Raw genomic sequence first — 23,840 nt, forward strand, 5'->3', positions numbered from 1 at the left:
CTCTCTCTCTCCCTCTTTCTCTCTCTCTCTCTCTTGATTAATTCAATTAAAAGGATGTGATGTCAAGCTCAGGTGGAAATGTAAAGAGAATGGAGATGTGAGTATGAAGCCAAAATATAGAGCATAAAGCAGTGGCGTATCCTCCCTCCCTCTCTCTCTCTCTCTCTCTCTCTCTCTCTCTCTCTCTCTCTCTCTCTCTCTCTCTCTTCTGTGTTTTTCTACACCGAATTCTGTTTATTTATTTTTTTTAATTTGAGGTAATAAAATGTGTAATAGATTTAGATTTGATTATAAATGTAATCAAGGTTTAGCTTAATTATTTCTATTTGTATATATATTTTTTTAAAATTTAATTTGGAATGAGAGACATTCCCCCGTTAAAAGTTAGATCTTAGCTTAGGGGAAGAACTACAAGATGTCAAAATGTAAATTATTACAAATAAAGCAAAAATTATCAATCAATCAATCAATCAATCTCTCTCTCTCGACTCTCTCTCTCTCTCTCTCTCTCTCTCTCTCTCTCTCTCGACTCTCTCTATCTATCATGAATTCAGTTCTTTTTGTAAGTCCTCATCAATCTTCCATCATTTTCTCCCTCCTTTCTCTCTTCTCCTTCTTTCGCCCTATCTATCTTTTCCTTCTTCCTCTTCCTCTTTATACCTATCTATCTTTCTCTCTTCTCTCCCTATTCCTTCTCTTTTATTATTCACTTCTTTTATAAGCTCTTCTAAAGGTACAATGAGTATAGTTCAGATTTTCATTCTTCCTACTCCCTCCCTTTTCCTTTCTCTCTTCCTTCTCTCCTCTCTTTCTCACATGCTCCTTTCTTCTCTCTCTTCCCCTTATCTCTCTCTTAGTCCTTTCCACGCACAAACGCATCAAACAAACAATTAATTCAATTAAGAGGATGTGATGTCAAGCTCAGGTGGAAAATATCACTGTGTATGGGTTTATAGTTTCCCCTTTTTAAAACCTCACCCTCACCCCACACCACTGATTCACTGATGAAACCAGAATGAAGTGTGGAAAGAAGAAAATGAATAACTCCGGATTTGAAGAATTAGGAAAAGTAATGAAGCGGGATTTAACGAGTAAAGCTAGAAATAAAGAGAATGAATGCAACTGGTGAAATGAAGAAGTAAGAAGTCACTAGATTTTCGAGTAAAGCTAGAAATAAAGATATAGAATGGATTTAATAATAGTGAAATCACAAAAAGGCAATATTTATGTTTTTATAAAGGGGGGCTCGAAATTTCGCCCCCCGATGGGTCAATAGATTGACCGGATAAACATCCATGCCTCGGCTGGGATCGAATCCGCGCCCTCCTGTTTACCTGGCGAGCGTCTTGACCACTATGCCACGGTGTCAGGTTCCTTTTAGTTATTACCTATAATTTGTGTCATAATATGAACAAAATATGCGTCTCGTCTGGCTGGGGGACATTTAAACAGGGAGGATAGATACCAGCCTGAAATTTCCCTTGCTAAAGAAATAGCAAAGGTTGAGTGTGAAGGGCATCCACTCGTAAAAAAAATTGTAGCCAAAACCAAATGTCAGCCCAAACCAATCACCCTAGGCTAGGCCTGATTGAGAGGTTGACGAAAAACGCCGACCCCGTCTGTACACGGGAAGAAGAAACAGCAGAAGAGGAATATTATTGTGTATTTAAAAAATCAACTAAATATCTCGCCATACATCACTTGTGTAGTTGTGTTAAATGTATCCACCTACTTGATACCTAGGGCATTATATCCGTTTTTAACGTTATGTAGCCAAATGTAAACAGATTATTGTTTACATTTTCGGAAACATGCCATTGTTTATACGTTGCTTGTTTTCCGAGAGTTTTTTTTTTTTTGGCATGTCTTCCACGGTGGGATGATATTTCATAGTGTTTTTTTTTTACTTTCTTCTTCTTCTTCTTCTTCTTCTTCTTCTTTTTACTCGTTTGCAAACGATGTTTCATTATAATTTCATGTTTTTTTTTCTCCTCTTATTTTTTTATTTTTTTTTTGCACCGTTTTTTATTAAATTTCATCGTGTTTTTTTTTTTTCAAATGGTTTTGTTCGATTTAGAAAATGATTTTATCGTCCGTTGTGTACAAGTTACTAATGAGCCCTCGTGTAGATGTACGCGATAACGTTACTATGGCAACGCAGAGATTTGCGTACGCTATTCAATTTGTGGACCATGAAAGTGTGGCGATGTGCGAAGGGCATCCACTCGTCAAAATTGTAGCCAAAACCAAATGTCAGCCCAAAGCAATCACCCTCGTTGGGGCTGATTGAGAGGCTGACGAAAAACGCCGACCCCATCTGTACACGGGAAAAGACGAAGAAGAAAGTGTGACGATGTACATTTTGGACAAAAAGATTGGGCCATCAAATGGACTTCTGCAATCGTTGGTCCTTTTTTTTACGGGTTTCTTTTAAGTGGCAGGCAGAGTTCTCCTGAAGGAGCTCTTCCAACTTCCAACCACTAAATTTTTCTTTCACTGTGATTCTTTAAGATATTTCACCAGGGAGGTCTTTTTTTCCTTTTAATGAACTATTATCTTTTCTCTGTTACAGGTAAGACTAAAATTTGCTGTTGCACATGCTAAGCCAATAATCATAATGCTTCTGAACTCTAACGTCCTGTGGTATGAAAATTATTATGTTATCTTATCTTGACACAAAAGAGTAAGTCAGATCTTTTTTCACACCCTTATCTTAATATTTCATCTTGAAAGAAGAGTAGGTAAGATCTTTTTTCACACCCTGTAAAATGTCTAAATTACTCCCCAAATCTGTCTATCACCTTGTCCCTGTCTCTATCTTTCTTTCTTGCATAGTTAGATAGTTTCCAACTAGTCAAATCGAATTACCGTCTCCCTCCCTCTTTCTCTCCTTCCCTCTCTCGTCTCCTCTTTTTCTTCTTCCCTCTCCTTCCCTCTTCCTTTTTATCTCTCCCTCTCTTTCTCTCTCCCTTTCCGTCTTCTTAGTTTGAAGTACACGTCAACTTATATTAACATAGCTCCTCTCTTTCCTCTTTCTTTCCCTTCTCTCTCTCTCTCCTTGTTCACTTCATTAAGTTCATCGTGTGACTTCCATCATATAATTTCCTCTCTCTCTCTCTCTCTCGCACTCGTTTTCCTCCTCTTCCTCTCTCGTGTTTCTCTCCCACTCGTTTCATTTTGAATGAGAAAGAAAGAGAGAGAGAGAGAGAGAGAGAGAGAGAGAGAGAGAGAGAGAGAGAGGATAAAATAAATATGCATATAGACTAATTAGCCAAATAGCTTTTTCATTCTCTTTTTCTCTCCCCCCTCTCTCCCTCCCCTCCATCTCTCTGTCTCTTTTGTCTGTTGGAGAAACAAATAATGACAATAATTATTATTTTATATCCCCTCTCCCCTCCCTCTTTCTTCCCTCCCTCCCTCTTTCTTTCTCTCCCCCCTCTCTCTCCCTCCCTCTTTCTCTCTCTCTCTCCCTCGGGACAATTTATATTTTATTCCTTTTGTTTTTGTTAAATCCTGTGGGCGGACTTTGGAAATGGATATCATCATTCTGGCATTTTTGGGTAAAATTTTTAAATGAAATAGAAGGCGAATCCCATCATGTAAAAATTCAAAATTTTGAAAAAGCTCAAAAAGAGTTCGCCTCCATTCGAAGTTCGAAAAATTTTGAATAAGCTCGAAAGGAGTTCACTTTTCTAAAACTTTTGCAGTTTTAGGTTAGGGGTTAGGACGTACAAAAATGAAATGTCCCGGGTTTGAGGTTCCAGAAATATAGGGTTCGACTGTTATTTAGAAAAAAAAGTATAAAGAAGAAGAAGAAGAAGAAGAAGAAGAAGAAGAAGAAGACAGTTATAAATATAGATATTTCGACTCCTCCAAAGTTACCTAGTAACCTAAAAGAGTAAGGGGGATTCCCCGCCAACCGAACCTTTTCCTAAAAAGCCCTTTTTTCGCCCTTCTTTCGCCCCCCCCCTCCTAGCCCTTTTAAGCCATTTGCAGCATAAAAGGTTTCTTTGGCTGGATGAAGTGGAAGTAATAGTCGGGGAGCATACTATAAAAACTCGACCACTACTTTGACTATTACATGGTCGTTACTTTTTCATTTCGTTTTTATTGAGTGGATTTTTAGATTTTAGTTTCTACGAGGGAAGTACTTAGTTTAACCCAGACGGTTTCGACTTTAGAATATCTCCAGGGGCGGAGTTATAATAAATAATTTATCCATGAACCTGTATATACGGCTGTAAAAGAAAATTGGAAAGGAGTGCCTATCTACCTATGATCTACATATCAGACCTAACTAAAGTAGGAAGTATTACCTACTTGGTTTTCGGTCAAACCGGTTTTGCTTCATAGTATCCTCATTCCTCAATGATAGAGCGTCCATAGCTGAGTAAGTAATTATTAATTATGTATCTAACTTGTCCAGACCTAACTTTTTTAAATATTCAATTTCTGACGGTTATATGGAAGGGTACGTATAGTTATTAATTCTAACTGCATGTACATTTTCAGAACTTTCCTTACAGCTTGTATTCCTCGACCCCAGACTTTACCTATCAGCACTTGTGTTTCATACTGTTACCTACTTTAGCGCTGGAATTTTGCTGAGGTTCGCTCGAAAACTGTTTTCTTGGCTGACTAAGAAGAGAGAAAAAATAGAGAGAGAGAGAGAGAGAGAGAGAAGGAGAAGAAGGGCGGAAGAGAGAAAACGAGTTACAAACTTTCTTTTCCGTAAGGATAAGAAAAAAAAAAAGTTGGAGAAAAAAATCCTCGTAAACAATATTTTTTCACACATTCACATTTTTCTATAATATTCATTTAAACTGCTTTCCCTAAAAGGTGTCCTTTCGCCCTTGTCCTTGCAAAGTCCATTGTGTAATATGTTCATCCGTCTTTAAGGAGTCTTGTTTCTTTCCCTTCTCTCTCTCCCCCTCCCTTTCTCTCTTTCTCTCTCTCTACCTCCCTGTCTATCTTTTTCTCTCTCTCCATCTCCCTCTCTATCTCTCTCTCTCTCCTCCAGTCTCTTCCCTCTCTGTTTCTTCTTTTTTTTAGATCCACCAACTACTCTAGTTTTTTTCTTTCCTTCTCTCCCCCTTTCTCTTCCTCTCTCCCTATTTCCTTTTCAGTCAAACGTTCTCCACATACTAATAAGTACCTTCTCGATGGAAGTTTATATTTCTCATTTTTCATGTGTCATTGCTTCTCCCTCCCTACCTCCCTCTATTCCTTCTTTTCCTCCTTCTCTTATTTCTTCTTCTTTTTCCTCTCCTCCCTTTTAGTTTTCCTTATTTCATACTCCTCTTCCTCTCCTTCTTCTTTTTCCTTCTCCGTTCTTCTCCCTAAGTATATTCTCTGTTAGTTTTTCTCTTTTCCTCTTTCTTCTCCTCCTTCCGGTTCTTCTTCTCCTTTTACTTTTCCTTATTCTGCTTTCTCTTTTTTCTTTTCTTCTTCTTCTTCTTCTCCTCTTTCTTCTTTTACTTTCTCCTCCTCCTCTTTCAACTTTTTTATCGCAAACTTTCTCTGTCACAGGGTTTTCTCGAGTAGCTTACATGTGTGACATGTAGGTATTTCTCATATGGTAGTTAATATTCTGTGAGTTCGTGCCTTTCCTTAGCTGTCAATGTCAACCAAATCCTAAAAGAGGCTCTTGGTATTGCTGTGATGTGCACAAAAGTTGTGAAAAAGCTCTCTGTTTTAACATAAATAATTTGAGATTTGATCTGAGCGCTCGGCAGTGCGCCAGGCCAAGTTCCAGTAAGCACGCCTGTGTATCTTTACACGAACCGATTCGGCAGATTTGTCTCACCGTCATAGATAGGTTTTCTTTTCCTCTGAAGATAATTGATTTTTCTGTTCCTGCCATACACCGGGGGTGATGGTCTCTAGCCACGTTTAATTAGCTTGTCCTGAACCGCAGTCAACCATCGCGAGGACTTTTGCTTGTTCTTTTAAAGCAGTTCTCTCTTCCTACTGCAACTTTTATATTTCCTGTGAAAATGGGACAGAGGAAGAGAGCGAAAGGAGTAGGACAAAAACCCTTTGAACACTTTGGCTGGTTTTTCTCTTCCTCGCGGCACACAGTTTGGGAAGCACTGTCCTGTACCCTGTACTGCACATTTTTCTAGTTTCTACATATGTATTTCTATTCACTTCTATACGATTTTCTCCTAACTTTTTATCTCCTTCCGTTCCTCCCTTCTCCCCATTCTTCTTTTCTTCCCCCTTTCTTCCTACTGCAACTTTTATATTTCCTGTGAAAATGGGAGAGAGGAATTAAGAGAGCACGAAAGAAGTAGGACAAAAATATAAAAGGGAGAGAGAGAGAGATAGGGAGAAAAAAAGAAGTAGAGAAAGCGAAAGAAGGAGGACACGAACATAAAGGGAGAAGAAGAAAGGAGAGAGGGAAAAGAAGTAGAAAAGAAGGGTAAGAAGAATACAAAAGGGAAAGAAAGAAAGAAAGAAGACAGAGGGGAAGATAGAAAAAAGAGGACTTATCTTGATAGGGAACAATGAAGACAGAATAAAAACGAAGAGAGAGAGAGAGGTAGGAAGGAAAGAGACTTAAATTCTGATAAGCGATAAGAGAGAGAAAAGGAGCGAGAGAGAAAGAGAAAAGAGAGAGAGAAAGAGAAAGGAGAGAGAGAGCGAGAAAGAGAGAGAGAAAAGGAGAGAGAGAGAGAGAGAGAGCAAGCGAGCGAGCTCTATTATTGCTGCTGTTCACTTGTTGACATGTCTATGTATAGGTACATAATATTACCTCGCTTTAATACAAGTCGAAGGCAGAAAAAAAAAGTAAGACAGATGGAGAAAGAAAGCAAGAGAGAGAGAGGGAAAAAAAGGAGGAAGAGAGAGAGAAAAAGAAAGAAAGAGGAGAGAAGAAAGGAAAGTAAGAGAGAGAAAGGAGTATTATTCTTATTGTTCAGTTTTGTTGACATCTACTATGTAGGTACATAATAATACAGATAAAGAAAGAAAGAAGGAGAAAATACCAAAGCCAGCCTAGTTAGCTTAGTTGGTAGTGCCTCTGCCTTGTAAGCGCTAGGCCGCGGGTTCGATTCCCGCCCGGGGCGGATTTTATCCTGATGGGATAATGTTCGTTCTCGGAACGGCTGGCTTTTTCCTATCCTGTCTTCCTTCTCTCTTCGATTTCGGGACGATAAGACCATAGCAGTTACAGTTCCCTCTGTCAAACCTCTTTAAAAAAAAGCGACCAGTGGCGGCATTACAAGAGACTTTCTGATTCATACCTCCATTTCTGCCTATCTCTCTTTTCTTTATCTCTTAGGTCTTGTTCCACAATACATCTTGTTTTTGGTGTACCCCTTTACATGTTACCCCCTATATAAACTCTTTATTCTCTTTTACTTGTCTCTTCTCTCCACAGTCTACACGTCCAAACCATCTCAATCTACTCTCCTGGATTTTCTGTCCTAGTGGTCCCACTATTACGGTTCCTCTAATTTACTCAAATAGGACTAGAGAGTTCCTTTACCTCAGCAGCAGGCTACTACTATTATTGTGGTCAAATTCTCAAATTTTATTGAGGATAAAATTCCATACCTCGGCTGGGATTGAACCCACGCCCTCCCCCAGTGTTTCCATCAAAAGAGCCAGTCTAGTGAGCTTGGTGGGGAGCGGTAGCGCGTCTGTCTTGAAAGCGCTACATTCGCATAAGCTTAATATCGCCCATCCTCCAGCCCTAGGGCTGTTTGCTCCTACACCTAAGCAGGGTCGGTTTTTTGTAAGCACTAGGTCTCAGGTTCTATTCCCGCTCGGGGCGGATTTTATCCTGAACGGATAAGGTTCGTTCTCGGAACGGCTGGTGGCTTTCTTTTGCTCTTCGCTTTCGGGACGATAAAACCTTAGCAGTTTCCTCTATCAAATCTCTTAAAAGAGAAAGAGCTTTTCGCTCTCAGTTCTATGCGGTTTCGTCGCTTTCCTCTATATCGTTAATATAGAGTTCAATATTAGAGTTTCGGAACCCAGTCGCTCGATTGGTCTCGCGGCACCCTAGCATTTTTTTCAGTGTGCCTGAGTCATTCTCTTCCATCCAACCCCTTTCTATGATCCTAAACAGTCAGCGTTAAACCCTATAGCCAACCTCAAGTGTTTTTCAAGTCACCGTCACATTCAATTTGCGTCTCCAAGAATAATCCGAGTGTAATTAAATTTAATTAATTTTAGGCTTGACACGACTTAGTGTGGTAAAAGATGACAGTCTAATCCTTGAAAGCTTTTGATCTTATAATTTTCGATTTTTAAAAAGTTCAAAGTTGTTTTGCGGTGATAAAGGGAAAAGATGAGTGTTTCATCGCCACTTTTATTTCGTGGCAATGGAACAGCTGCTACATTAGACTCTTGTGGTCTGTGTTGTAGTATGCTATACGACACAGACCACAGAACTGTAACTGCTAAGGCCCTATCGTCCCGAAATCGAAGAGAGAAGGATCCGCCCCGGGCGGGAATCTAACCCGCAGCCTAGCGCTTCCAAGGCAGACGCGTTACCAACCAAGCTAACTAGGCTGGCAAAAAATTAAAATTAAACAAAGGGGAAAAAAAATTTCCCTCCTGACATTGATTGTATTGGATTTTTCCTAGGAGAACGTTAAAATGAACAAAAGAATTTTTCCCTTTGTTCTAATAGTCACGGAAAGGGAAAAAATAAATTTCCCCTGGCAATGACTGTATTGGATTTTTCGTGGCAGAAACTTTATCAAGCCTCTCTCATACATTACTGCCAAGTAAGCCAGTGATTCCCAAACTGGGGTCCACGGTCCCCGATGTGGCCGTGAAGGACTTCAAGACCCCCGTGAAGATCACATAAAACACAGTAAAGGGGCTGCGGGGAATTCACAATTTAAAAGAGGCCGCGTAGAAAAAAGTTTAGGAACCGCTGGTATAACTTCTCTCACGTCATTCCTAATTTCCTTATAGGATTAGAGCATTCCGGTCATATATAACCCTATCTATTTCTGTTTCGGGTCATGTAACCGTAATGATGTCAGGTTTAACCATATACATGTCAGGTATTTCAGGTTTGTGAGGTAATTTGAGACTAAAATACAGACAATACCCGTAATACCTGCCTCGGTGGAGTAGTAATCGTTCGACTGATAAACAGGAGGGCGTGGGTTCAGTCCTCCTCCTTCTCCTCTTCTTCTTCATTCTCTTCCTCTTCTTCCTTCTTCTCCGTTAGTCCTCCTGCTCTTCCTTCTTCTTCACCTCCTCTTACTTCTTGGTTTCCCTTTCTTCTTCTTTCTCTTCCTCCTTCTGCTCTTCTTATTCTTCGCCTCTTCTTCTTCTTCTCGTCCTCTTCCTTGTTCTCTTCCTCTTCTCCCCCTTCTCTGCTTCCTTTTCCTCCACCCTCTGCTCTTCCTTCTTCTTCTTTTTCTCCTCCTCCTCCTCCTTCTTTTCCCCCTCCTCTTCTTCCTTCTTCTCCTCTTTCTACTTATCTTCCTCCCTCTTCTCCTCTTCATCAGTTATACGTCACGTCAGGTCAGTGTAGGGCTTCTTTTCACAGGATATCTGATCAGGAAGAGGAGGAGTAAAGGGAGGGAGGGGGGGGGGCTTCTTGACCCTATGAACAGGGTATTTAATCAGAAGAAGAGGGGTTGGCTTCTTGCCTCTATGAGGAAAACCTTCAATGGGGAAGACTAGAGAGGGGGGAGTTCCTGAATGGGGAAAGGACTAGATATTTCAGCGAGGGAGGGGTCAAATGAGTCAGGAAGGAAGGAGGACTAGCTTATTTTCCTATAGAGGGGAAGAGAGAATAGCTACATAGGAGGAGAGAGGAAGGGATATTTCCACCTATATGAGGGAATTCCTAGCGGTGTAAGAAGGGAGGGGAAATAGTTAAATAGCCAATAAGGGAGGAGAGAAAAAAGCGGGGAAGGAGTAGGATGAGGGGGGAGAGAGAATAGTCAATAGGAGAGGGGAGGGTAGCTTATTTCCACCTATGGGGAAATTCTGAATTTGGAAGGCTAAAGAGGGGGAGTCAAAGGGGGGGGGGGGTAAATAGCGAATGGGAAAACACTCCCTCTTCCCTCCCTTCATATCTTACTTTCTTCCCTCTCCCTCTAGCTGTTACATTATCCCCTCTCTTTTTTTCCCTCTTCCTTCCCTTCATATCTTACTTTCTTCCCTCTCCTATCTGCTTGGCGGTATTTTAACAGCTTTTGGACAGATTGCGACCGTTTTTTGGCGGTTTTCAGCTATAGCGACAAAACGGTTAGAGATGTTGTAAAAGTTAGGGTAAAAGAACACTCAAATAAGCATGGTTTCGTGTCACGGGGTTTCATTTAAGCCCGGATTTGTGTGTCGATGTCAGGGAGAATGATCGAAACGACACCAATCACCCATTTTGTTTAAAGCTGTGTCCCAACATAGTCGACCGGCCATCGTTTGATGTCGACTGAACCGTCCACACGGCGTCGACAACATAGATTCACTTCGTCGATTGACGGCCGGTCGACTATGTGTGGACACAGCTTTACATATAAACAAGTGTTCTGTAGCCTGTTCCACGAAAATATGGACTAGCGAAAACCAAAACCACTAGTGTAAAGCCATCTTGTAAACAAATGTACCTATCCTACCTTACTTTCGGGTTTCTGGTGTTGATTTTAAGCCGTCTGATGAGAGGCATACTACGGGATGAGCAGGCTACAACACAGACCACACGAGTCTAATGTAGGTATCAGTTGTTTCATTGCTACGAAATAAAAACGGCGGTGAAACAGTCGCCCTTAAAGAGAAGAGGTGAGGGAATGAAAGAGGAAGGAAGACGGGAAGAAATGTAGAAAAAGGTAGAGAGGAATTTTGAGGTTAAAACAAACAGAGAATTTGTGATGAAGGTAAAAAAGTGTAAAAACAACTAACTAATGGAAAAAGTGGACTAGCGAAAATCAAAACCACTAGTGTAAAGCCATCTTGTAAACAAATGTACCTATCCTACCTTACTTTCGGGTTTCTGGTGTTGATTAAGCCGTCTGATGAGAGGCATACTACGGGATGAGCAGGCTACAACACAGACCACACGAGTCTAATGTATCAGTTTGTTGTTTCATTGCTACGAAATTAAAACGGCGGTGAAACAGTCGCCCTTAAAGAGAAGAGGTGAGGGAATGAAAGAGGAAGGAAGGCGGGAATGAAAGGTAGAAAAAAGGTAAAGAGGAATTTTGAGGTTAAAACAAACAGAGAATTTGTGATGAAGGTAAAAAAGTGTAAAAACAACTAACTAATGGAAAAAGACAGGCAGAGAGAGAGAGAGAGAGAGAGAGAGAGAGAGAGAGAGAGAGAAAGAAGATGGATAAAGGTGAAGACAACTAATGCAGGGGAGAAAGAGAAATAAAGAGGAAGAGAGAGGGAGAATGAAAAAAGAAAAATAAGGATAGAAGAGAGAGAGAGAGACTGATAGACTGAGAAAGAAAAGAAGGATGGAAAAGAGAGAGAGCGAGAGAGAAAGTTGCTGATGCGGTTTTATACAAAAAGTGTTGACTTAGGAACGAGAGAGAGGCGCAGAGAGGAAGAGAGAGAAAGAGAGACTGATAGACTGAGAAAGAAAAAGAAGGATGGAAAAGAGAGAGAGCGAGAGAGAAAGTTGCTGATGCGGTTTTATACAAAAAGTGTTGACTTAGGAACGAGAGAGAGAGAGAGAGAGAGAGAGAGAGAGAGAGAGAGAGAGAGAGAGAGAGAGAGAGAGAGAGAGAGAGAGTGTACATAAACTATTGTTGTTAATGTTGTTGTTATTGTTGCTGTCATTTCTTTTGTACTCCATGGCGGAGTTAACTGTTCGTTTGCTCAAGAAAATGCCGTCGGACATTTTAAATTTCCCCTCCTTCTTCTCGTTTCATTTCTCCCTCTTCCTTCTCCTCATCTTCCTCCTCCTCTTCCTCCTCCTTCTCCTTCTCCTCCTCTTCCTCCTCCTTCTCCTCTTCTTCCTCGTCCTTTCTCTCTCCTTTTTTTTCTTCCTCAGACTCCTCATGTCTTCTCTCCTTTCATTCCTTCTTCTCCTCCTACTTTCTGTCTCCTTTATTTCCTCTTCCTCTTCTCCTTTCTTTCCTTCTCTTCTTCAAACTCTCGTTTTCTTATTCCTCCTTTCGTTCCTTTTTTCTTCTTTTCCTCCTCTTCTTCCTCCTTCTCCTTCAGCAACATGTTTGTTCAACAATGTTTGCTCAAGTTTGTTTCGGGATTTAGAGGTCTGTTCGTGCTATGCTTTCTTCTTTTTTTCCCTTCCAGAAAACTTCCAAGTTGGGTAAGTATACAAGATTGGAAAATAATTAGCAGAATACTGGGTTGAATTGAATAGACTTTGCATTTGCACTCTTGCAAAGAGTTTCCTTTCCAGCCTAGTTAGCTTAGTTGGTATAGTGCGTCTGCCTTGTAAGCGCTAGGCCGCGGGTTCGATTCCCGCCCGGGGCGGATTTTATCCTTCTCTGTTGTGCAAATTTACTGATGTGTTACATATTGTATTAGTCCCTAGCAGACTTATGTACCTAACAGATACCATATACAGGGTGTTACAGATACCATATACAGGGTGTTCAACCTAAAACTGACCTTTCTTCTTTTACTTACTCGCCATTTTCCCCAATTTCATTCGGGGTACCTCTCATTTCTCCTTTCCACATGTCCAAACCATCTCAGTCGAAAATTTAATTTAATTTAATTGAAAGATCTAAATTTACAATAAAATACAGGAGATCAGTTTACATAATTATTGATAAAAAAAAAGGAAAAATACAATAAAATGAAATAAAAATAAAAATTGTGCCATAGGAAATGAACCTCAGTTTTCACCTCATAAAAGTCCCCAGTGCAGGGTTTTTACGCGCGACCTGGAAAAACTGGAGAAGTCATGGAATCTGAAAATCGGCCAAAAAGTCGTGGAAAAGTCATGGAAAATCGTGAAAATTTAAAGAAAACCTGGAAAAGTCATGGAATCTGTCACCCAGTCAAAAGTTAAAAATATTCAAATTAAATATCACGTATTTCCGATAAAAGGCCTGCGGCGCATTTCCCCTCATATTCCTTGATGTTCTCCATATTGCATATTTTATTTCACTGAAGGGGTAGTCTAACTGATTTTTAAGTACCTCCGCCCCCTAATTTTCTGGAAAATTCAGGGAAATGTTCTGGAAAAGTCATGGAATAGTCATGGGATTTCATTCCGGGGAAAGCGTATAAACCCTGTCCTTTTCTACCGTTTTCTCTGTCATCTCACATTTACCTGTTAAAAGATTCTCTTTTGAATATCGCTATAGGTACCCTTTCTCTCTCTGACTTGGTTTCTCTCTCTCTCTCTCTCTGTTTTCTTCTTCTCCTTCCTCTCTCTATATTCGTCCCTTATTTTAATATAACCCGTATCCCTTAACCGAATATTTCTAGAGAAATGTTGATAAAAGGAGTATTCAAAGCTTGGCTTATTAAACAAACGAAATTTTATAATAGAATATACCTTGTTTATCCTGCTAGAAGGTAGAATAGGATAGGAATAATATGTGTATGAAGTCCCTTATTTCCTAAAGCATTCACTGCGGAGACCCAGACTGACTATTTGTATGAGCGCCTAGTAATGTTTTGTGTATGCAATGTGCAATAAAAATTTAAAAACTTCATATTTTTTTATTATTATTATTATTATTTTATTTTATTGAATTGCGGCGCATTCCCCCTCATATTCCTTGACGTTCTGCAAATTTTAGAATAGAATATGCCTTGTTTATCCTGCTAGAAGCTAGAAGGTGGAATAGGATAGGAATAATATGTGTATGATTTGTATGAAGTCCCTTATTTCCGCAGTGAATGCTTTAGACCCAGACTGACTATTTGTATGAGCGCCTAGTAATGTTTTGTGTATGCAATGTGCAATAAAAATTTAAAAACTTTTTTTTTTTTAATTTTAGCCAAGTCCTAGAAGGTGATTTTTTTTTTTAGTACATAGGTACCTCGAAATATCGGTTGGCTATTGTCTTTAAGTACATCAGTAAATACACAGACATTCACGGTGACAAGTAATGTCTTAGAAATAAAAATAGAAGAAACATACCTAAACAGTAACAATTTTCAAAGTTAAAAATAACAATAGAACAAACATAAAACGCGAAAAATCATAGAAGGAAATTTCAGTAGGTACCTAACTAATAATAATAATAATAATAATAATGATGATGATTTTTTTTAGTACATAGGTACCTCGAAATATCGGTTGGCTAGTGTCTTTAGGTACATCAGTAAATACACAGACATTCACAGTGACAAGTAATGTCTTTGAAATAAAAATAGAAGAAACATACCTAAACAGTAACAATTTTCAAAGTTAAAAATAAAAATAGAACAAACATAAAACGCGAAAAATCATGTCATCCTCACATCCTAAAATGGAGGACCGTCTCACTCTGGAAGTGGTTGAAAAGTCCATCCGGCGCCATCTTCCCTACATCGACCTAACTTCTCTCGATGGTCTCCTAGAAAATGCCCTCCCTCACACAACCGGTGCAGAAACGCGCGACCTTTTAGACATCATGCTGGTCTCCTTCAAGCAGAACTTGGACCTTGAGACAGTCGCGTATATTCGTGCCCGCCTGCTCGAGAGCCGCCAAGAGCCGACTCTTCCCGAAATCACTTCGGCAAAGTCCGTCGAGGGCGAAGAGTCTCTCCATAGCGCACTGCTCGAGACTCTCTCAGACAGGTTGCGCGCGCAATGCCTCTCGGTCCCCTCTGTCTCGATAACGGCCAGTTCCACCACCCGATTCACCCAAAGTTTAGCGGAAGAACACGAAAGCGTTGGGCCGTCTCTTTCCGTTCCCGCGGAAGACGAAGAGGTATTATTATTATTTATTTTTTTATTTCATCTAACAATTCTTTCACAAGCTCAATAAACCTTGAGCTGAATCCTCGTCTAAAACTTTTGCAAAATAGCTCAAGTTTGTGTCGACTGAGGAAGAAACAGCTCTATGGCAATTCACCTAAAAGTTGGGCCTTAGCTTGGAGGTGTATTGATTGTAAAACCTTCAATATGTTTTAAAATAAAGTTATTTATCAAACTATCAAAAAATATCAAAATAATTAGATCTTCATTCTTCTCGTAAAATTTCTTCTTGAGGTGGATTTGTTCTCGCTCCTCCCACCAAGTCAGCCGTCGTTTGACCTGCCGTTCCAACGTCCGGAATCGCCGGTTCCAGTGAGTAGCGCGTCCCTTCAGTTCGAACCATTCCCGTCAGAGCGCTACCGCTGCGCCGTTCGCTATTTGAAACGCAAACGCCTGCAGCAGCTGTTTGCATTCCTACTGTCCCATATGTGGATCGGCATCTATCTAGTCTACTCCCGGTCGTTAGATTTTAGATGAAGTCGTCTCTGGCGGTTAGAAGAAACTATGTATCTTCCCAATAGACTTTTTACTTTCTATTACTACAGTATAGCGGAGCTATACTAGTAATGAAAGTATTGCAATCGGTCCAAATTTTCAAAATCGGGAAACTGTCCCATCTGCTCGTTAGCTTACCGTGTGATCCGGTGGGGTATCTGATTGATCTGATTGACAAGCTGATGAGCTGTCGTGATGAGGGTGGGGCCCCTCCGCTCCTGTACGATATAGACCATGTGGATGCGCTGTTCGCGTGCATGGATCCGTCTGGACTCGGCTATATTAGCGAGGAACAGTATAGGTAGGTGGGAAACATCTCCTAACCTGCCTATAGCTAGCTGGCAGTTTCAAAGGGTTCTCTCTGCTTTTAAAGAATAAGCACAAGTCCTCACGATGGTTGACTGCAGTTCAGGACGAGCCAATTAAACATGGCTAGAGACATCACCCCGGTGTATAGCAGATACAAAAAAAAATATCTTTTCTTTACTCTGCTATCACCATTCAGTGAAAGCTAAAGTCGGCACAACAACACCAACAGAACATGTGGGAAGGAGTTAGGCTTATGGCTGAACTACACGAGACAAGTAAGTCTGGCCTTCGTGGCTTTGTTAGTCAGAAGAAATTGGATTTATAAGATTTGTAGATGTACAGAAGTGCATTTTGCTGTCTGTCTGGAGGATGTTAAAGAGGGAGTAGACGGCTTAGTCTGGCGGATCTAGAAGTCGTATAAGAAAAGAAAAATTCCCTGGTTCCTTATTTTTTCTACACTCTTAGAAACCTCACCCAAGTAGATGCAACTTTTCTATTGAATGAATAATTAAGAAATTGGATTTATAAGATTTGTGGTTGTACAGAAGTGTATTTTGCTGTCTGTCTGGGGGATGTTAAAGAGGGAGTAGACGGCTTAGTCTGGCGGATCTAGAAGTCGTATGGGAAAAGAAAAATTCCCTGGTTCCTTATTTTTTCTACACTCTTAGAAACCTCACCCAAGTAGATGCAACTTTTCTATTGAATGAATAATGACTCTGTTACGCTATAAGGCGCATATAATGATAGGTGGCGTAGGGCAGGTAAATGACTCGCCAAGCTGTCTCATTTACAGGACGGCAATGAAAACTCTGGGTGTGTCCGTGGTGGTCAAGCAACCGCAAGTAGAACCAGGGCTGGGCGTACCTTTCGACGTATATCGGGTGGACGCTAAGAAATACCTCGTGCAGACTCTGTATCGAAATGTCCTGTGTCCATCCCTGAGCAAACGTAGGAAAGAAGAAGAACAGAGTTTGCAGCAAGATCAAAAGAAAGGCGAACAGACTGTACCTGTACATCAAGATGAATCCTTGAGCAATCGTAAGAAAGAACAAAGTGTACACCAAGATTAATCTTTGTCTTTGGGTTGAGCCCTACATTAATGTTTAGTATCAGACTGAATAAAAATAAGGGCAGATTAGATTAATATCGATCTATGTATAATTGTACATTGTCTTTTACTGATTAGAGTGATTAGATCAGATTTAATCGTGGACACTTGTCCCTGAAAGCCATGAAGAGGTTAGGTAAATAGCCGGGGGAGACAAAAAAGATTATTGGTTTTTTAAACACATCTCAAAATACCATGATTATGAGCCCTACATTAATGTTTAGTATCAGACTGAATAAAAATAAAGGCAGATTAGATTAATATCGATCTATGTATAATTTGTACATTGTCTTTTACTGATTAGACTGATTAGATCAGACTTAATCGTGGACACTTGTACCTGAAAGCCATGAAGAGGTTAGGTAAATAGCCGGGGGAGACAAAAAAGATTATTGGTTTTTTAAACACATCTCAAAATACCATGATTTTTCATAACTGCCAAAAGCATATTGTTCCATCATGATTTACTACTCAAGATTTCGTATTTAATTTGATTCTACAAAAACCCTAGCCTCACGGACAGAGAACCAAAGGGCCCCAGCATCAATAGTAAAGTCGTACTTTGGACGTCAATTGTACGGTCGTATTTCCCGCATCAAAAATACGAGTACAGTCGTATTTTGGACGTCAACTTCTTTCGACTCTGCGACGCTGCCATACGCTCCAAGTTGTTTCGGTTGGCCTCGTTGCCATATTTCATGCGACGTCGGTACTTCTCGGCATCGCTAAGCTCCTCCTCCGAGTCCCACCCGTAGGCCCCACCCCCTCGCTTCTTCCTCGGGCGTTTCCGCCGATGCCCGAACTTGTCGCGAAGGCTTCGGTCTTTTTCGCCGCCCAAACCGAGCCAGAGGAGGAGCAGGATGGTGAGAATGATCAGTAGTGCGATGGACAGCACGGTGATTGGACGTCGGTGCTGAAGCAGCTTGCAGTAGAGTGGGTGACACGGCCGTGGGCGAACCATCATGGTGGGCTCGGGAGGGATTCGTGCGCTTTCGATAAAGTTCGGGTGTGTTCGAGCGTTAGGTGGACAACGGCAAAAGTACGGAAATTATGTGGGCAATGGCTCTTCAATGCATTGTCTTTCTTCTCTTCCTCTTGAGGTCTAAGAAATCAGTTCTATCTGTTTCTTGATCTTTCTGTTTATCAGGAATTTTTTGACCAAACTTGCTCAAAATTTACGTTATTATGAGGATTTTACAAATTACACAGTGTGGGATGTGAAAACTGGGTGCGTATAAATATGCGTGTGCGTGTGTATGAATATTGATGATACGGTGTTATAATGTATTTGTGATGAATTTCTTGTTTGTTATCGGGGGAAAAAAGAAGTAAGAACTCCTTGCTGCCAATTTTTTTTTAAATAAGTACCGTTTTGGCCAGAAAAAAAAAAAGATATTTATTAAGAATCGCCGCATTAGACTCACGTAGAAAAAAAAAACGAAGTATCGAGAACCACGGTTTATGATCCTCGTTCTTTACGCAACCCTGGACATCCCATTTGTCATATTTTTGAACAACCCATCTGACCCATAAAACTAAGAACACTAGACTATAGACTACCATAGTATGTCTCTCATCAGATGGGCGACAAGAGACACAATACTTCCCATTGGAGACTCGGAGACTACTCCCGAGTAGCCTCCTCATCAACTCAGAGTGTAGATGTGTATAAAATTTATACATACTAGAATGCCGGCAACATATATAATAAGCTGAAAATTTTCCGCTTTGATTCAGAAGATGGAAGAACGTGTAAATCTTGGATCAGAAAATGGATAAAATATGCGTTTTAAACTTATAATGGATAAAATATGCGTTATAAAAGTAAAAAAAATAAAAAATAAAATAAAGGGTTAACAGAAATGGGATCGAAGGAACTTGCAACTTTGGCAACGCTTTCGGGATAGCTTGTTGTGCTTGTCTCACCACTTTTCCAACGACTGTTGTCTAATTCTTCGTTCCCAAAATTTAAAACAGTGGTGAGTAAGTGTTAGAGCCCGTTTCATCTGCCGCTTTCTTTGTCATCTCCTGCACTCCAGTATCTACCACGTCTTTAACGATCTTCTTCGCCGTTTCACTCTTGAAGACATCCATCGTCTTTGTAACGACTGCCTTTGCAGTTTCCCAAAACTTCATCTACCGCTCTATCTGCCACTTCCTTCGTTATCTCTTTTACTCCAGTATCTACCACGTCTTTAACGATCTTCTTCGCCGTTTCACTCTTGAAGACATCCATCGTCTTTGTAACGACTGCCTTTGCAGTATTTTTCACCACGCTGACCACAAGTCTTGCTGCTTTCTCAACCAACCTGATAGCTATCTTTGTTGTCTTTGTTATCAAGCCCAGAAGTCCTCGGGAACTGAAAGCGTCAGGATGTTGTTGGTGGGCCACAATTTCCTGGGCATGGTCTTTCACCAGATTGTCGAGTTTCTGAACCAGGGCTGCATTCTTTTCAACTTCGGGATGCTCAGTCTTGGTGAAGTTGAAAATGTGGGTCTTCAGGATTTTTACGATTTGCTTGACCAGAAATGTAGGCAGGTTGCTCGGACGGACGGGAAGCTATCTTTGTTGTCTTTGTTATCAAGCCCATTAGTCCTCGGGAACTGAAAGCGTCAGGATGTTGTTGGTGGTCCACAATTTCCTGGGCATGGTCTTTCACCAGATTCACGAGTTTCTGAACCAGGGCTGCATTCTTTTCAACTTCGGAATGCACAGTCTTGGTGAAGTTGAAAATGTGGGTCTTCAGGATTTTTACGATTTGCTTGACCAGAAATGTAGGCAGGTTGCTCGGACGGACGGGTTTCTTTGTGGTGGTTTCATTGATTGGCTTTGAAGTTGTCCCTAAGTTTGGTGTTGTTATATATGTAATAGGAGGGACGGGTTTCTTTGTGGTGATTTCATTGCTTCTTAAAGTTTGGTGTTGTTATATATGTAATAGGAGGGACGGGTTTCTTTGTGGTGATTTCATTGCTTTGAAGTTGTCTCAAAGGTTGGTGTTGGTATATATGTAATAGGACGGACGGGTTTCTTTGTGGTGATTTCATTGCTTTGAAGTTGTCTCAAAGTTTGGTGTTGGTATATATGTAATAGGAGGGACGGGTTTCTTTGTGGTGATTTCATTGCTTTGAAGTTGTCTCAAAGTTTGGTGTTGTTATATATGTAATTCTCTATGGCAATTCACCTAAAAGTTGGGCCTTAGCTTGGAGGTGTATTGATTGTAAAACCTTCAATATGTTTTAAAATGAAGTTATTTATCAAACTATCAAAATAATTAGATCTTCATTCTTCTCGTAAAATTTCTTTTTGAGGTGGATTTGTTCTCGCTCCTCCCACCAAGTCAGCCGTCGTTTGACCTGCCGTTCCAACGTCCAGAATCGCCGGTTCCAGTAAGTAGGGCGTCCCTTCAGTTCGAACCATTCCCGTCAGAGCGCTACCGCTGCGCCGTTCGCTATTTGAAACGCAAACGCCTGCAGCAGCTGTTTGCATTCCTACTGTCCCATCTGCTCGTTAGCTTACCGTGTGATCCGGTGGGGTATCTGATTGAACTGATTGACAAGCTGATGAGCTGTCGTGATGAGGGTGGGGCCCCACCGCTCCTGTACGATATAGACCATGTGGATGCGCTGTTTGCGTGCATGGATCCGTCTGGACTCGGCTATATTAGCGAGGAACAGTATAGGTAGGTGGGAAACATCTGGGATGGTCTGGCTAGGGGACGTTAAGCAGAGAGAAGACTAGCGTCTGGCTGTGGGACTATAAACAGGGAGGAGAACAGCTAACCACATCTGGGCTCTGCTGGCTAGGGGACGTTAAACAGAGAGAAGACTAGCGTCTGGCTGTGGGACTATAAACAGGGAGGAGAACAGCTAACCCTAACCACCTTATTTTTGAACAACCTATCTGACCCATAAAACTAAGAACACTAGACTATAGACTACCATAGTATGTCTCTCATCAGATGGGCGACAAGAGACACAATACTTCCCTGGGAAACATCTGGGATGGTCTGGCTAGGGGACGTTAAACAGAGAGAAGACTAGCGTCTGGCTGTGGGACTATAAACAGGGAGGAGAACAGCTAACCCTAACCACCTACCAGCCTAGCTAGCTGGCAGTTTCAAAGGGTTCTCTCTGCTTTTAAAGAATAAGCACAAGTCCTCACGATGGTTGACTGCAGTTCAGGACGTACGTACTACAGGTTTAAATGGGAAAAAGTAGAAAGTTGTGAACAAATTATCTCAAGAACGATTTGTCGTAGAGAAATGAAATTTACTTTTAGAACTGTCCGACTTAATGTAATAGAAAGTCGTGTGATGTTCACACCAGATTTTTTACTTTCTATTACTAGTTCAGGACGAGCCAATTAAACATGGCTAGAGACCACCACCCCGGTGTATAGCAGATACAAAAAAAATATCTTTTCTTTACTCTGCCATCACCATTCAGTGAAAGCTAAAGTCGGCACAACAACAACAGAACATGTGGGAAGGAGTTAGGCTTATGGCTGAACTACACGAGACAAGTAAGTCTGGCCTTCGTGGCTTTGTTAGTCATAAGAGTCGTTATATTACCATCTCCCCTTTCTCTCTCTTCGTCTACATTTCTTTTTGACCTTTTCAAGATCTCTTCTCGAATATTTGTCTGTTTTTTACCTTTGTCTCTCTCCTCCTCCCTCTTATATCTTCTCTTCTTTTTCTCGAATATTTCTCCGCTTTTGAGAGAGAGAGATACCTTCGTGTATCTCTCTCTCTCTCTCTCTCTCTCTCTCTCTTATTCTTTCTCTTTCTCTCCTATCCTCTCTCTCTCTCTCTCTCTCTAATACCTCTCTCATTCTATTCTTTGTCTTCTATAACCTCTCAAAGGTAGTTAATATTAAATGAGACATTTCATCTCTCTCTCTCGCTCCGCTTCGAGCATATTTTACACATGTACCTACTCTCTCTCCCTCCCTCTCCCCCTCTCCTTCTCTATATCATTCTCTTTCTGTCTTTTTACCTTTTCTTTGATTCTCTTTCTCTCTCTCTCTCTCTTTTGCTGCGGACAAATTAGCAACAAAGGTTTGTCTTCGCCAAATGTCCGTTGGATATGTAAAATCCTCTGTACGCTTGACCGATTCCAAGTCTATTGCAAACAACATAGGTAGGTACCTACATAATTTCAGGGCTGTATTTAGGGTCCCCCCCTCGAGCGTCATAATCATTATTCTCCTTTACTGTAGGCCAGACTTTGAAAATTTGGAGCATCCCCCTCCCTTAAATGACTGTTTGAATAACCCCCCCCCCTTAAATGACTGTTTGAACCCTCGCCCTCCCTCGACAAAATCCTGGATGCGGCCTGCATAATTTATGTCTCTTGTGACATGAGCATGAACATGAAATGTACATAAACTATTGTTACTTTCCTTATCCTATAGGAAGGATGCTCCAGATAGGACGAACTTCATGGTGGCGTAGAACTATCTATCTAAGTGACAACGTGAAATGAAAATGACTATTACTCCTCCGGGTGGGGTATACGAGTATTTATACCATTTTGGGGCTCTTTGATAAGAGAAGTAATGGCCAATTTATCTTTAATTACTTTTGGCGCGACCTTCGATTTTTTAATTAACTTTAATAATTGCTGTCAGGAAAAACCTAGTGATATTACAATAAAAAATAATAATTATTATACGCGTATCGATAAAATATACATATTAAATTTGTAAAACCTAAAGTCAAGAGTTTTTTAGTTCCTAATAATTATTTCTTTTTGATAGATAAGGTTCTATTATTATACGCGTATCGCTAAAATATATGAAATTTGTAAAACCTGAAGTCAAGAGTTTTTATTTCCTAATAATTATTTCTTTTTGATAGATAAGGTTCTACCTCGGCCTTCATTCCTTGGTTATCTTTTTTCGGCCCTCGTGTCCATTTTTCGGCCACGTAGAAAACCGTGCACTCAGGGGGGAATCCCCTCTTTCCCTTCTCTCGGAAGTCCGTATTGTTATCATTGGCATGACCATTATTAATTTTTTTATTATTTAGGGTTTATATTTTGCAATTATCAAAAGACAGAGTACAAGAGTAGGGTAACATAGTTTGGTAAGATAACATTGTTTTAATTGGTACATCATTAAAAAAAAGACACATCATTGAAAGATAACATCATTGGAAAAAAAAAAAAAAAAAAAAAAAAAAAAAAAAAAAAAAAAAAAAAAGGGCACTAAAAAAAAAAAAAAAAAAAAAAAAAAAAGGGGGTAATATTGATGGACTCTCTCTCTCCCTCTCTCTCTTTTTCTCTCTCTCTCTGTCACTATGTGGCGGCGGCCTGCGGCCTTTGACCTTATCTCTTATCTGATAAGACAAAGGCAGAAAACCTAACGAAAACTAGGGCGGGGTGGGGGGATTTTTCGACACGGGTATTAAGCAGAAAGGTTTTGTCAAGATGAGACGAGGAGAGACTTCTTGGAAAGAAAGATAAAATTGGAAAGCTCCGAAAATTCGAATTATTTTGAGCAAAATGCACTGGAGTGGAACGTTATCCCCCTCTACCCTATCTTTTCCCCTTTCTTTCTATACTAGGACTAACTGAAGATGACATTTTTTTCCCCCTTTTGCCACATGCCAGACATTCACCGAAATGTCTTCCCACTATACTTACTTTCTGTATGCGGAAACAAACTTGAACATCAGATCTTGAATTTCCAGAAATTGCCAACTGGCTTTTGGGTTTGCTTGCATGAGATCTGCGAGAAATATCTGTTCATATTTATGTTTTTATTTCACGTCAAATGCCATAATTTGAATGGTGGAGATTGCCTTGGGCATCCTTAAAGATTACCAGAATGTGGTACCTGTCATGAACCCGTAACAGTAGAACATCTCCTACTACACTGCAACAAACTAAGATTTAGACCTCCTTCGTTTCTCGGCAACTCCGCCTTATGAGAATGAGAATTGGCCACACTAAGATCACTCATTCACATCTTTTTGAAAGAGAGGAAAGACCAGAATGTGTGATACCTGTCATGAACCCGTAACAGTAGAACATCTCCTACTACACTGCAACAAACTA

General features: G+C 40.5%; 4 protein-coding genes across 5 annotated transcripts; 2 read left to right on the forward strand and 2 right to left on the reverse strand.

Annotated features, from left to right (window-relative positions):
* Positions 1-14,211: 14,211 nt before the first annotated feature.
* LOC103518905 lies at positions 14,212-16,834 on the forward strand. Its single transcript, XM_008483986.3, has 4 exons — positions 14,212-14,822; positions 15,104-15,286; positions 15,478-15,665; positions 16,467-16,834. Exons 1-4 carry the CDS (start codon positions 14,358-14,360, stop codon positions 16,741-16,743), a joined length of 1,113 nt encoding a protein of 370 aa, XP_008482208.2. The 5' UTR covers positions 14,212-14,357; the 3' UTR covers positions 16,744-16,834.
* A 234-nt stretch (positions 16,835-17,068) lies between these two features.
* On the reverse strand, positions 17,069-18,138 carry LOC113471431. Of its 2 annotated transcripts, none has more exons than XM_026830572.1 (2): positions 17,400-18,138; positions 17,069-17,341 (listed from the first exon to the last, which is right to left on the reverse strand). In XM_026830572.1, exons 1-2 carry the CDS (start codon positions 17,743-17,745, stop codon positions 17,325-17,327), a joined length of 363 nt encoding a protein of 120 aa, XP_026686373.1. In that variant the 5' UTR covers positions 17,746-18,138; the 3' UTR covers positions 17,069-17,324. The 2 variants fall into 2 exon arrangements, with proteins under 2 accessions (XP_026686373.1, XP_026686372.1); XM_026830571.1 differs by having other exon boundaries at positions 17,069-17,334; positions 17,393-18,138.
* A 400-nt stretch (positions 18,139-18,538) lies between these two features.
* LOC113471433 lies at positions 18,539-19,431 on the reverse strand. Its single transcript, XM_026830573.1, has 3 exons — positions 19,387-19,431; positions 19,036-19,341; positions 18,539-18,893 (listed from the first exon to the last, which is right to left on the reverse strand). The coding sequence occupies exons 1-3, from the start codon at positions 19,429-19,431 to the stop codon at positions 18,750-18,752; spliced, it is 495 nt and encodes a 164-aa protein (XP_026686374.1). The 3' UTR covers positions 18,539-18,749.
* Positions 19,432-19,489: 58 nt separating this feature from the next.
* On the forward strand, positions 19,490-20,616 carry LOC103518908. Its single transcript, XM_026830574.1, has 3 exons — positions 19,490-19,564; positions 20,058-20,493; positions 20,573-20,616. Exons 1-2 carry the CDS (start codon positions 19,490-19,492, stop codon positions 20,463-20,465), a joined length of 483 nt encoding a protein of 160 aa, XP_026686375.1. The 3' UTR covers positions 20,466-20,493; positions 20,573-20,616.
* The last annotated feature ends 3,224 nt before the right edge of the window (positions 20,617-23,840 follow it).

The sequence above is a fragment of the Diaphorina citri genome, unplaced genomic scaffold, assembly GCF_000475195.1.
Source record: "Diaphorina citri unplaced genomic scaffold, Diaci psyllid genome assembly version 1.1 scaffold2429, whole genome shotgun sequence".
Classification (NCBI taxonomy): Eukaryota; Metazoa; Arthropoda; class Insecta; order Hemiptera; family Psyllidae; genus Diaphorina; species Diaphorina citri.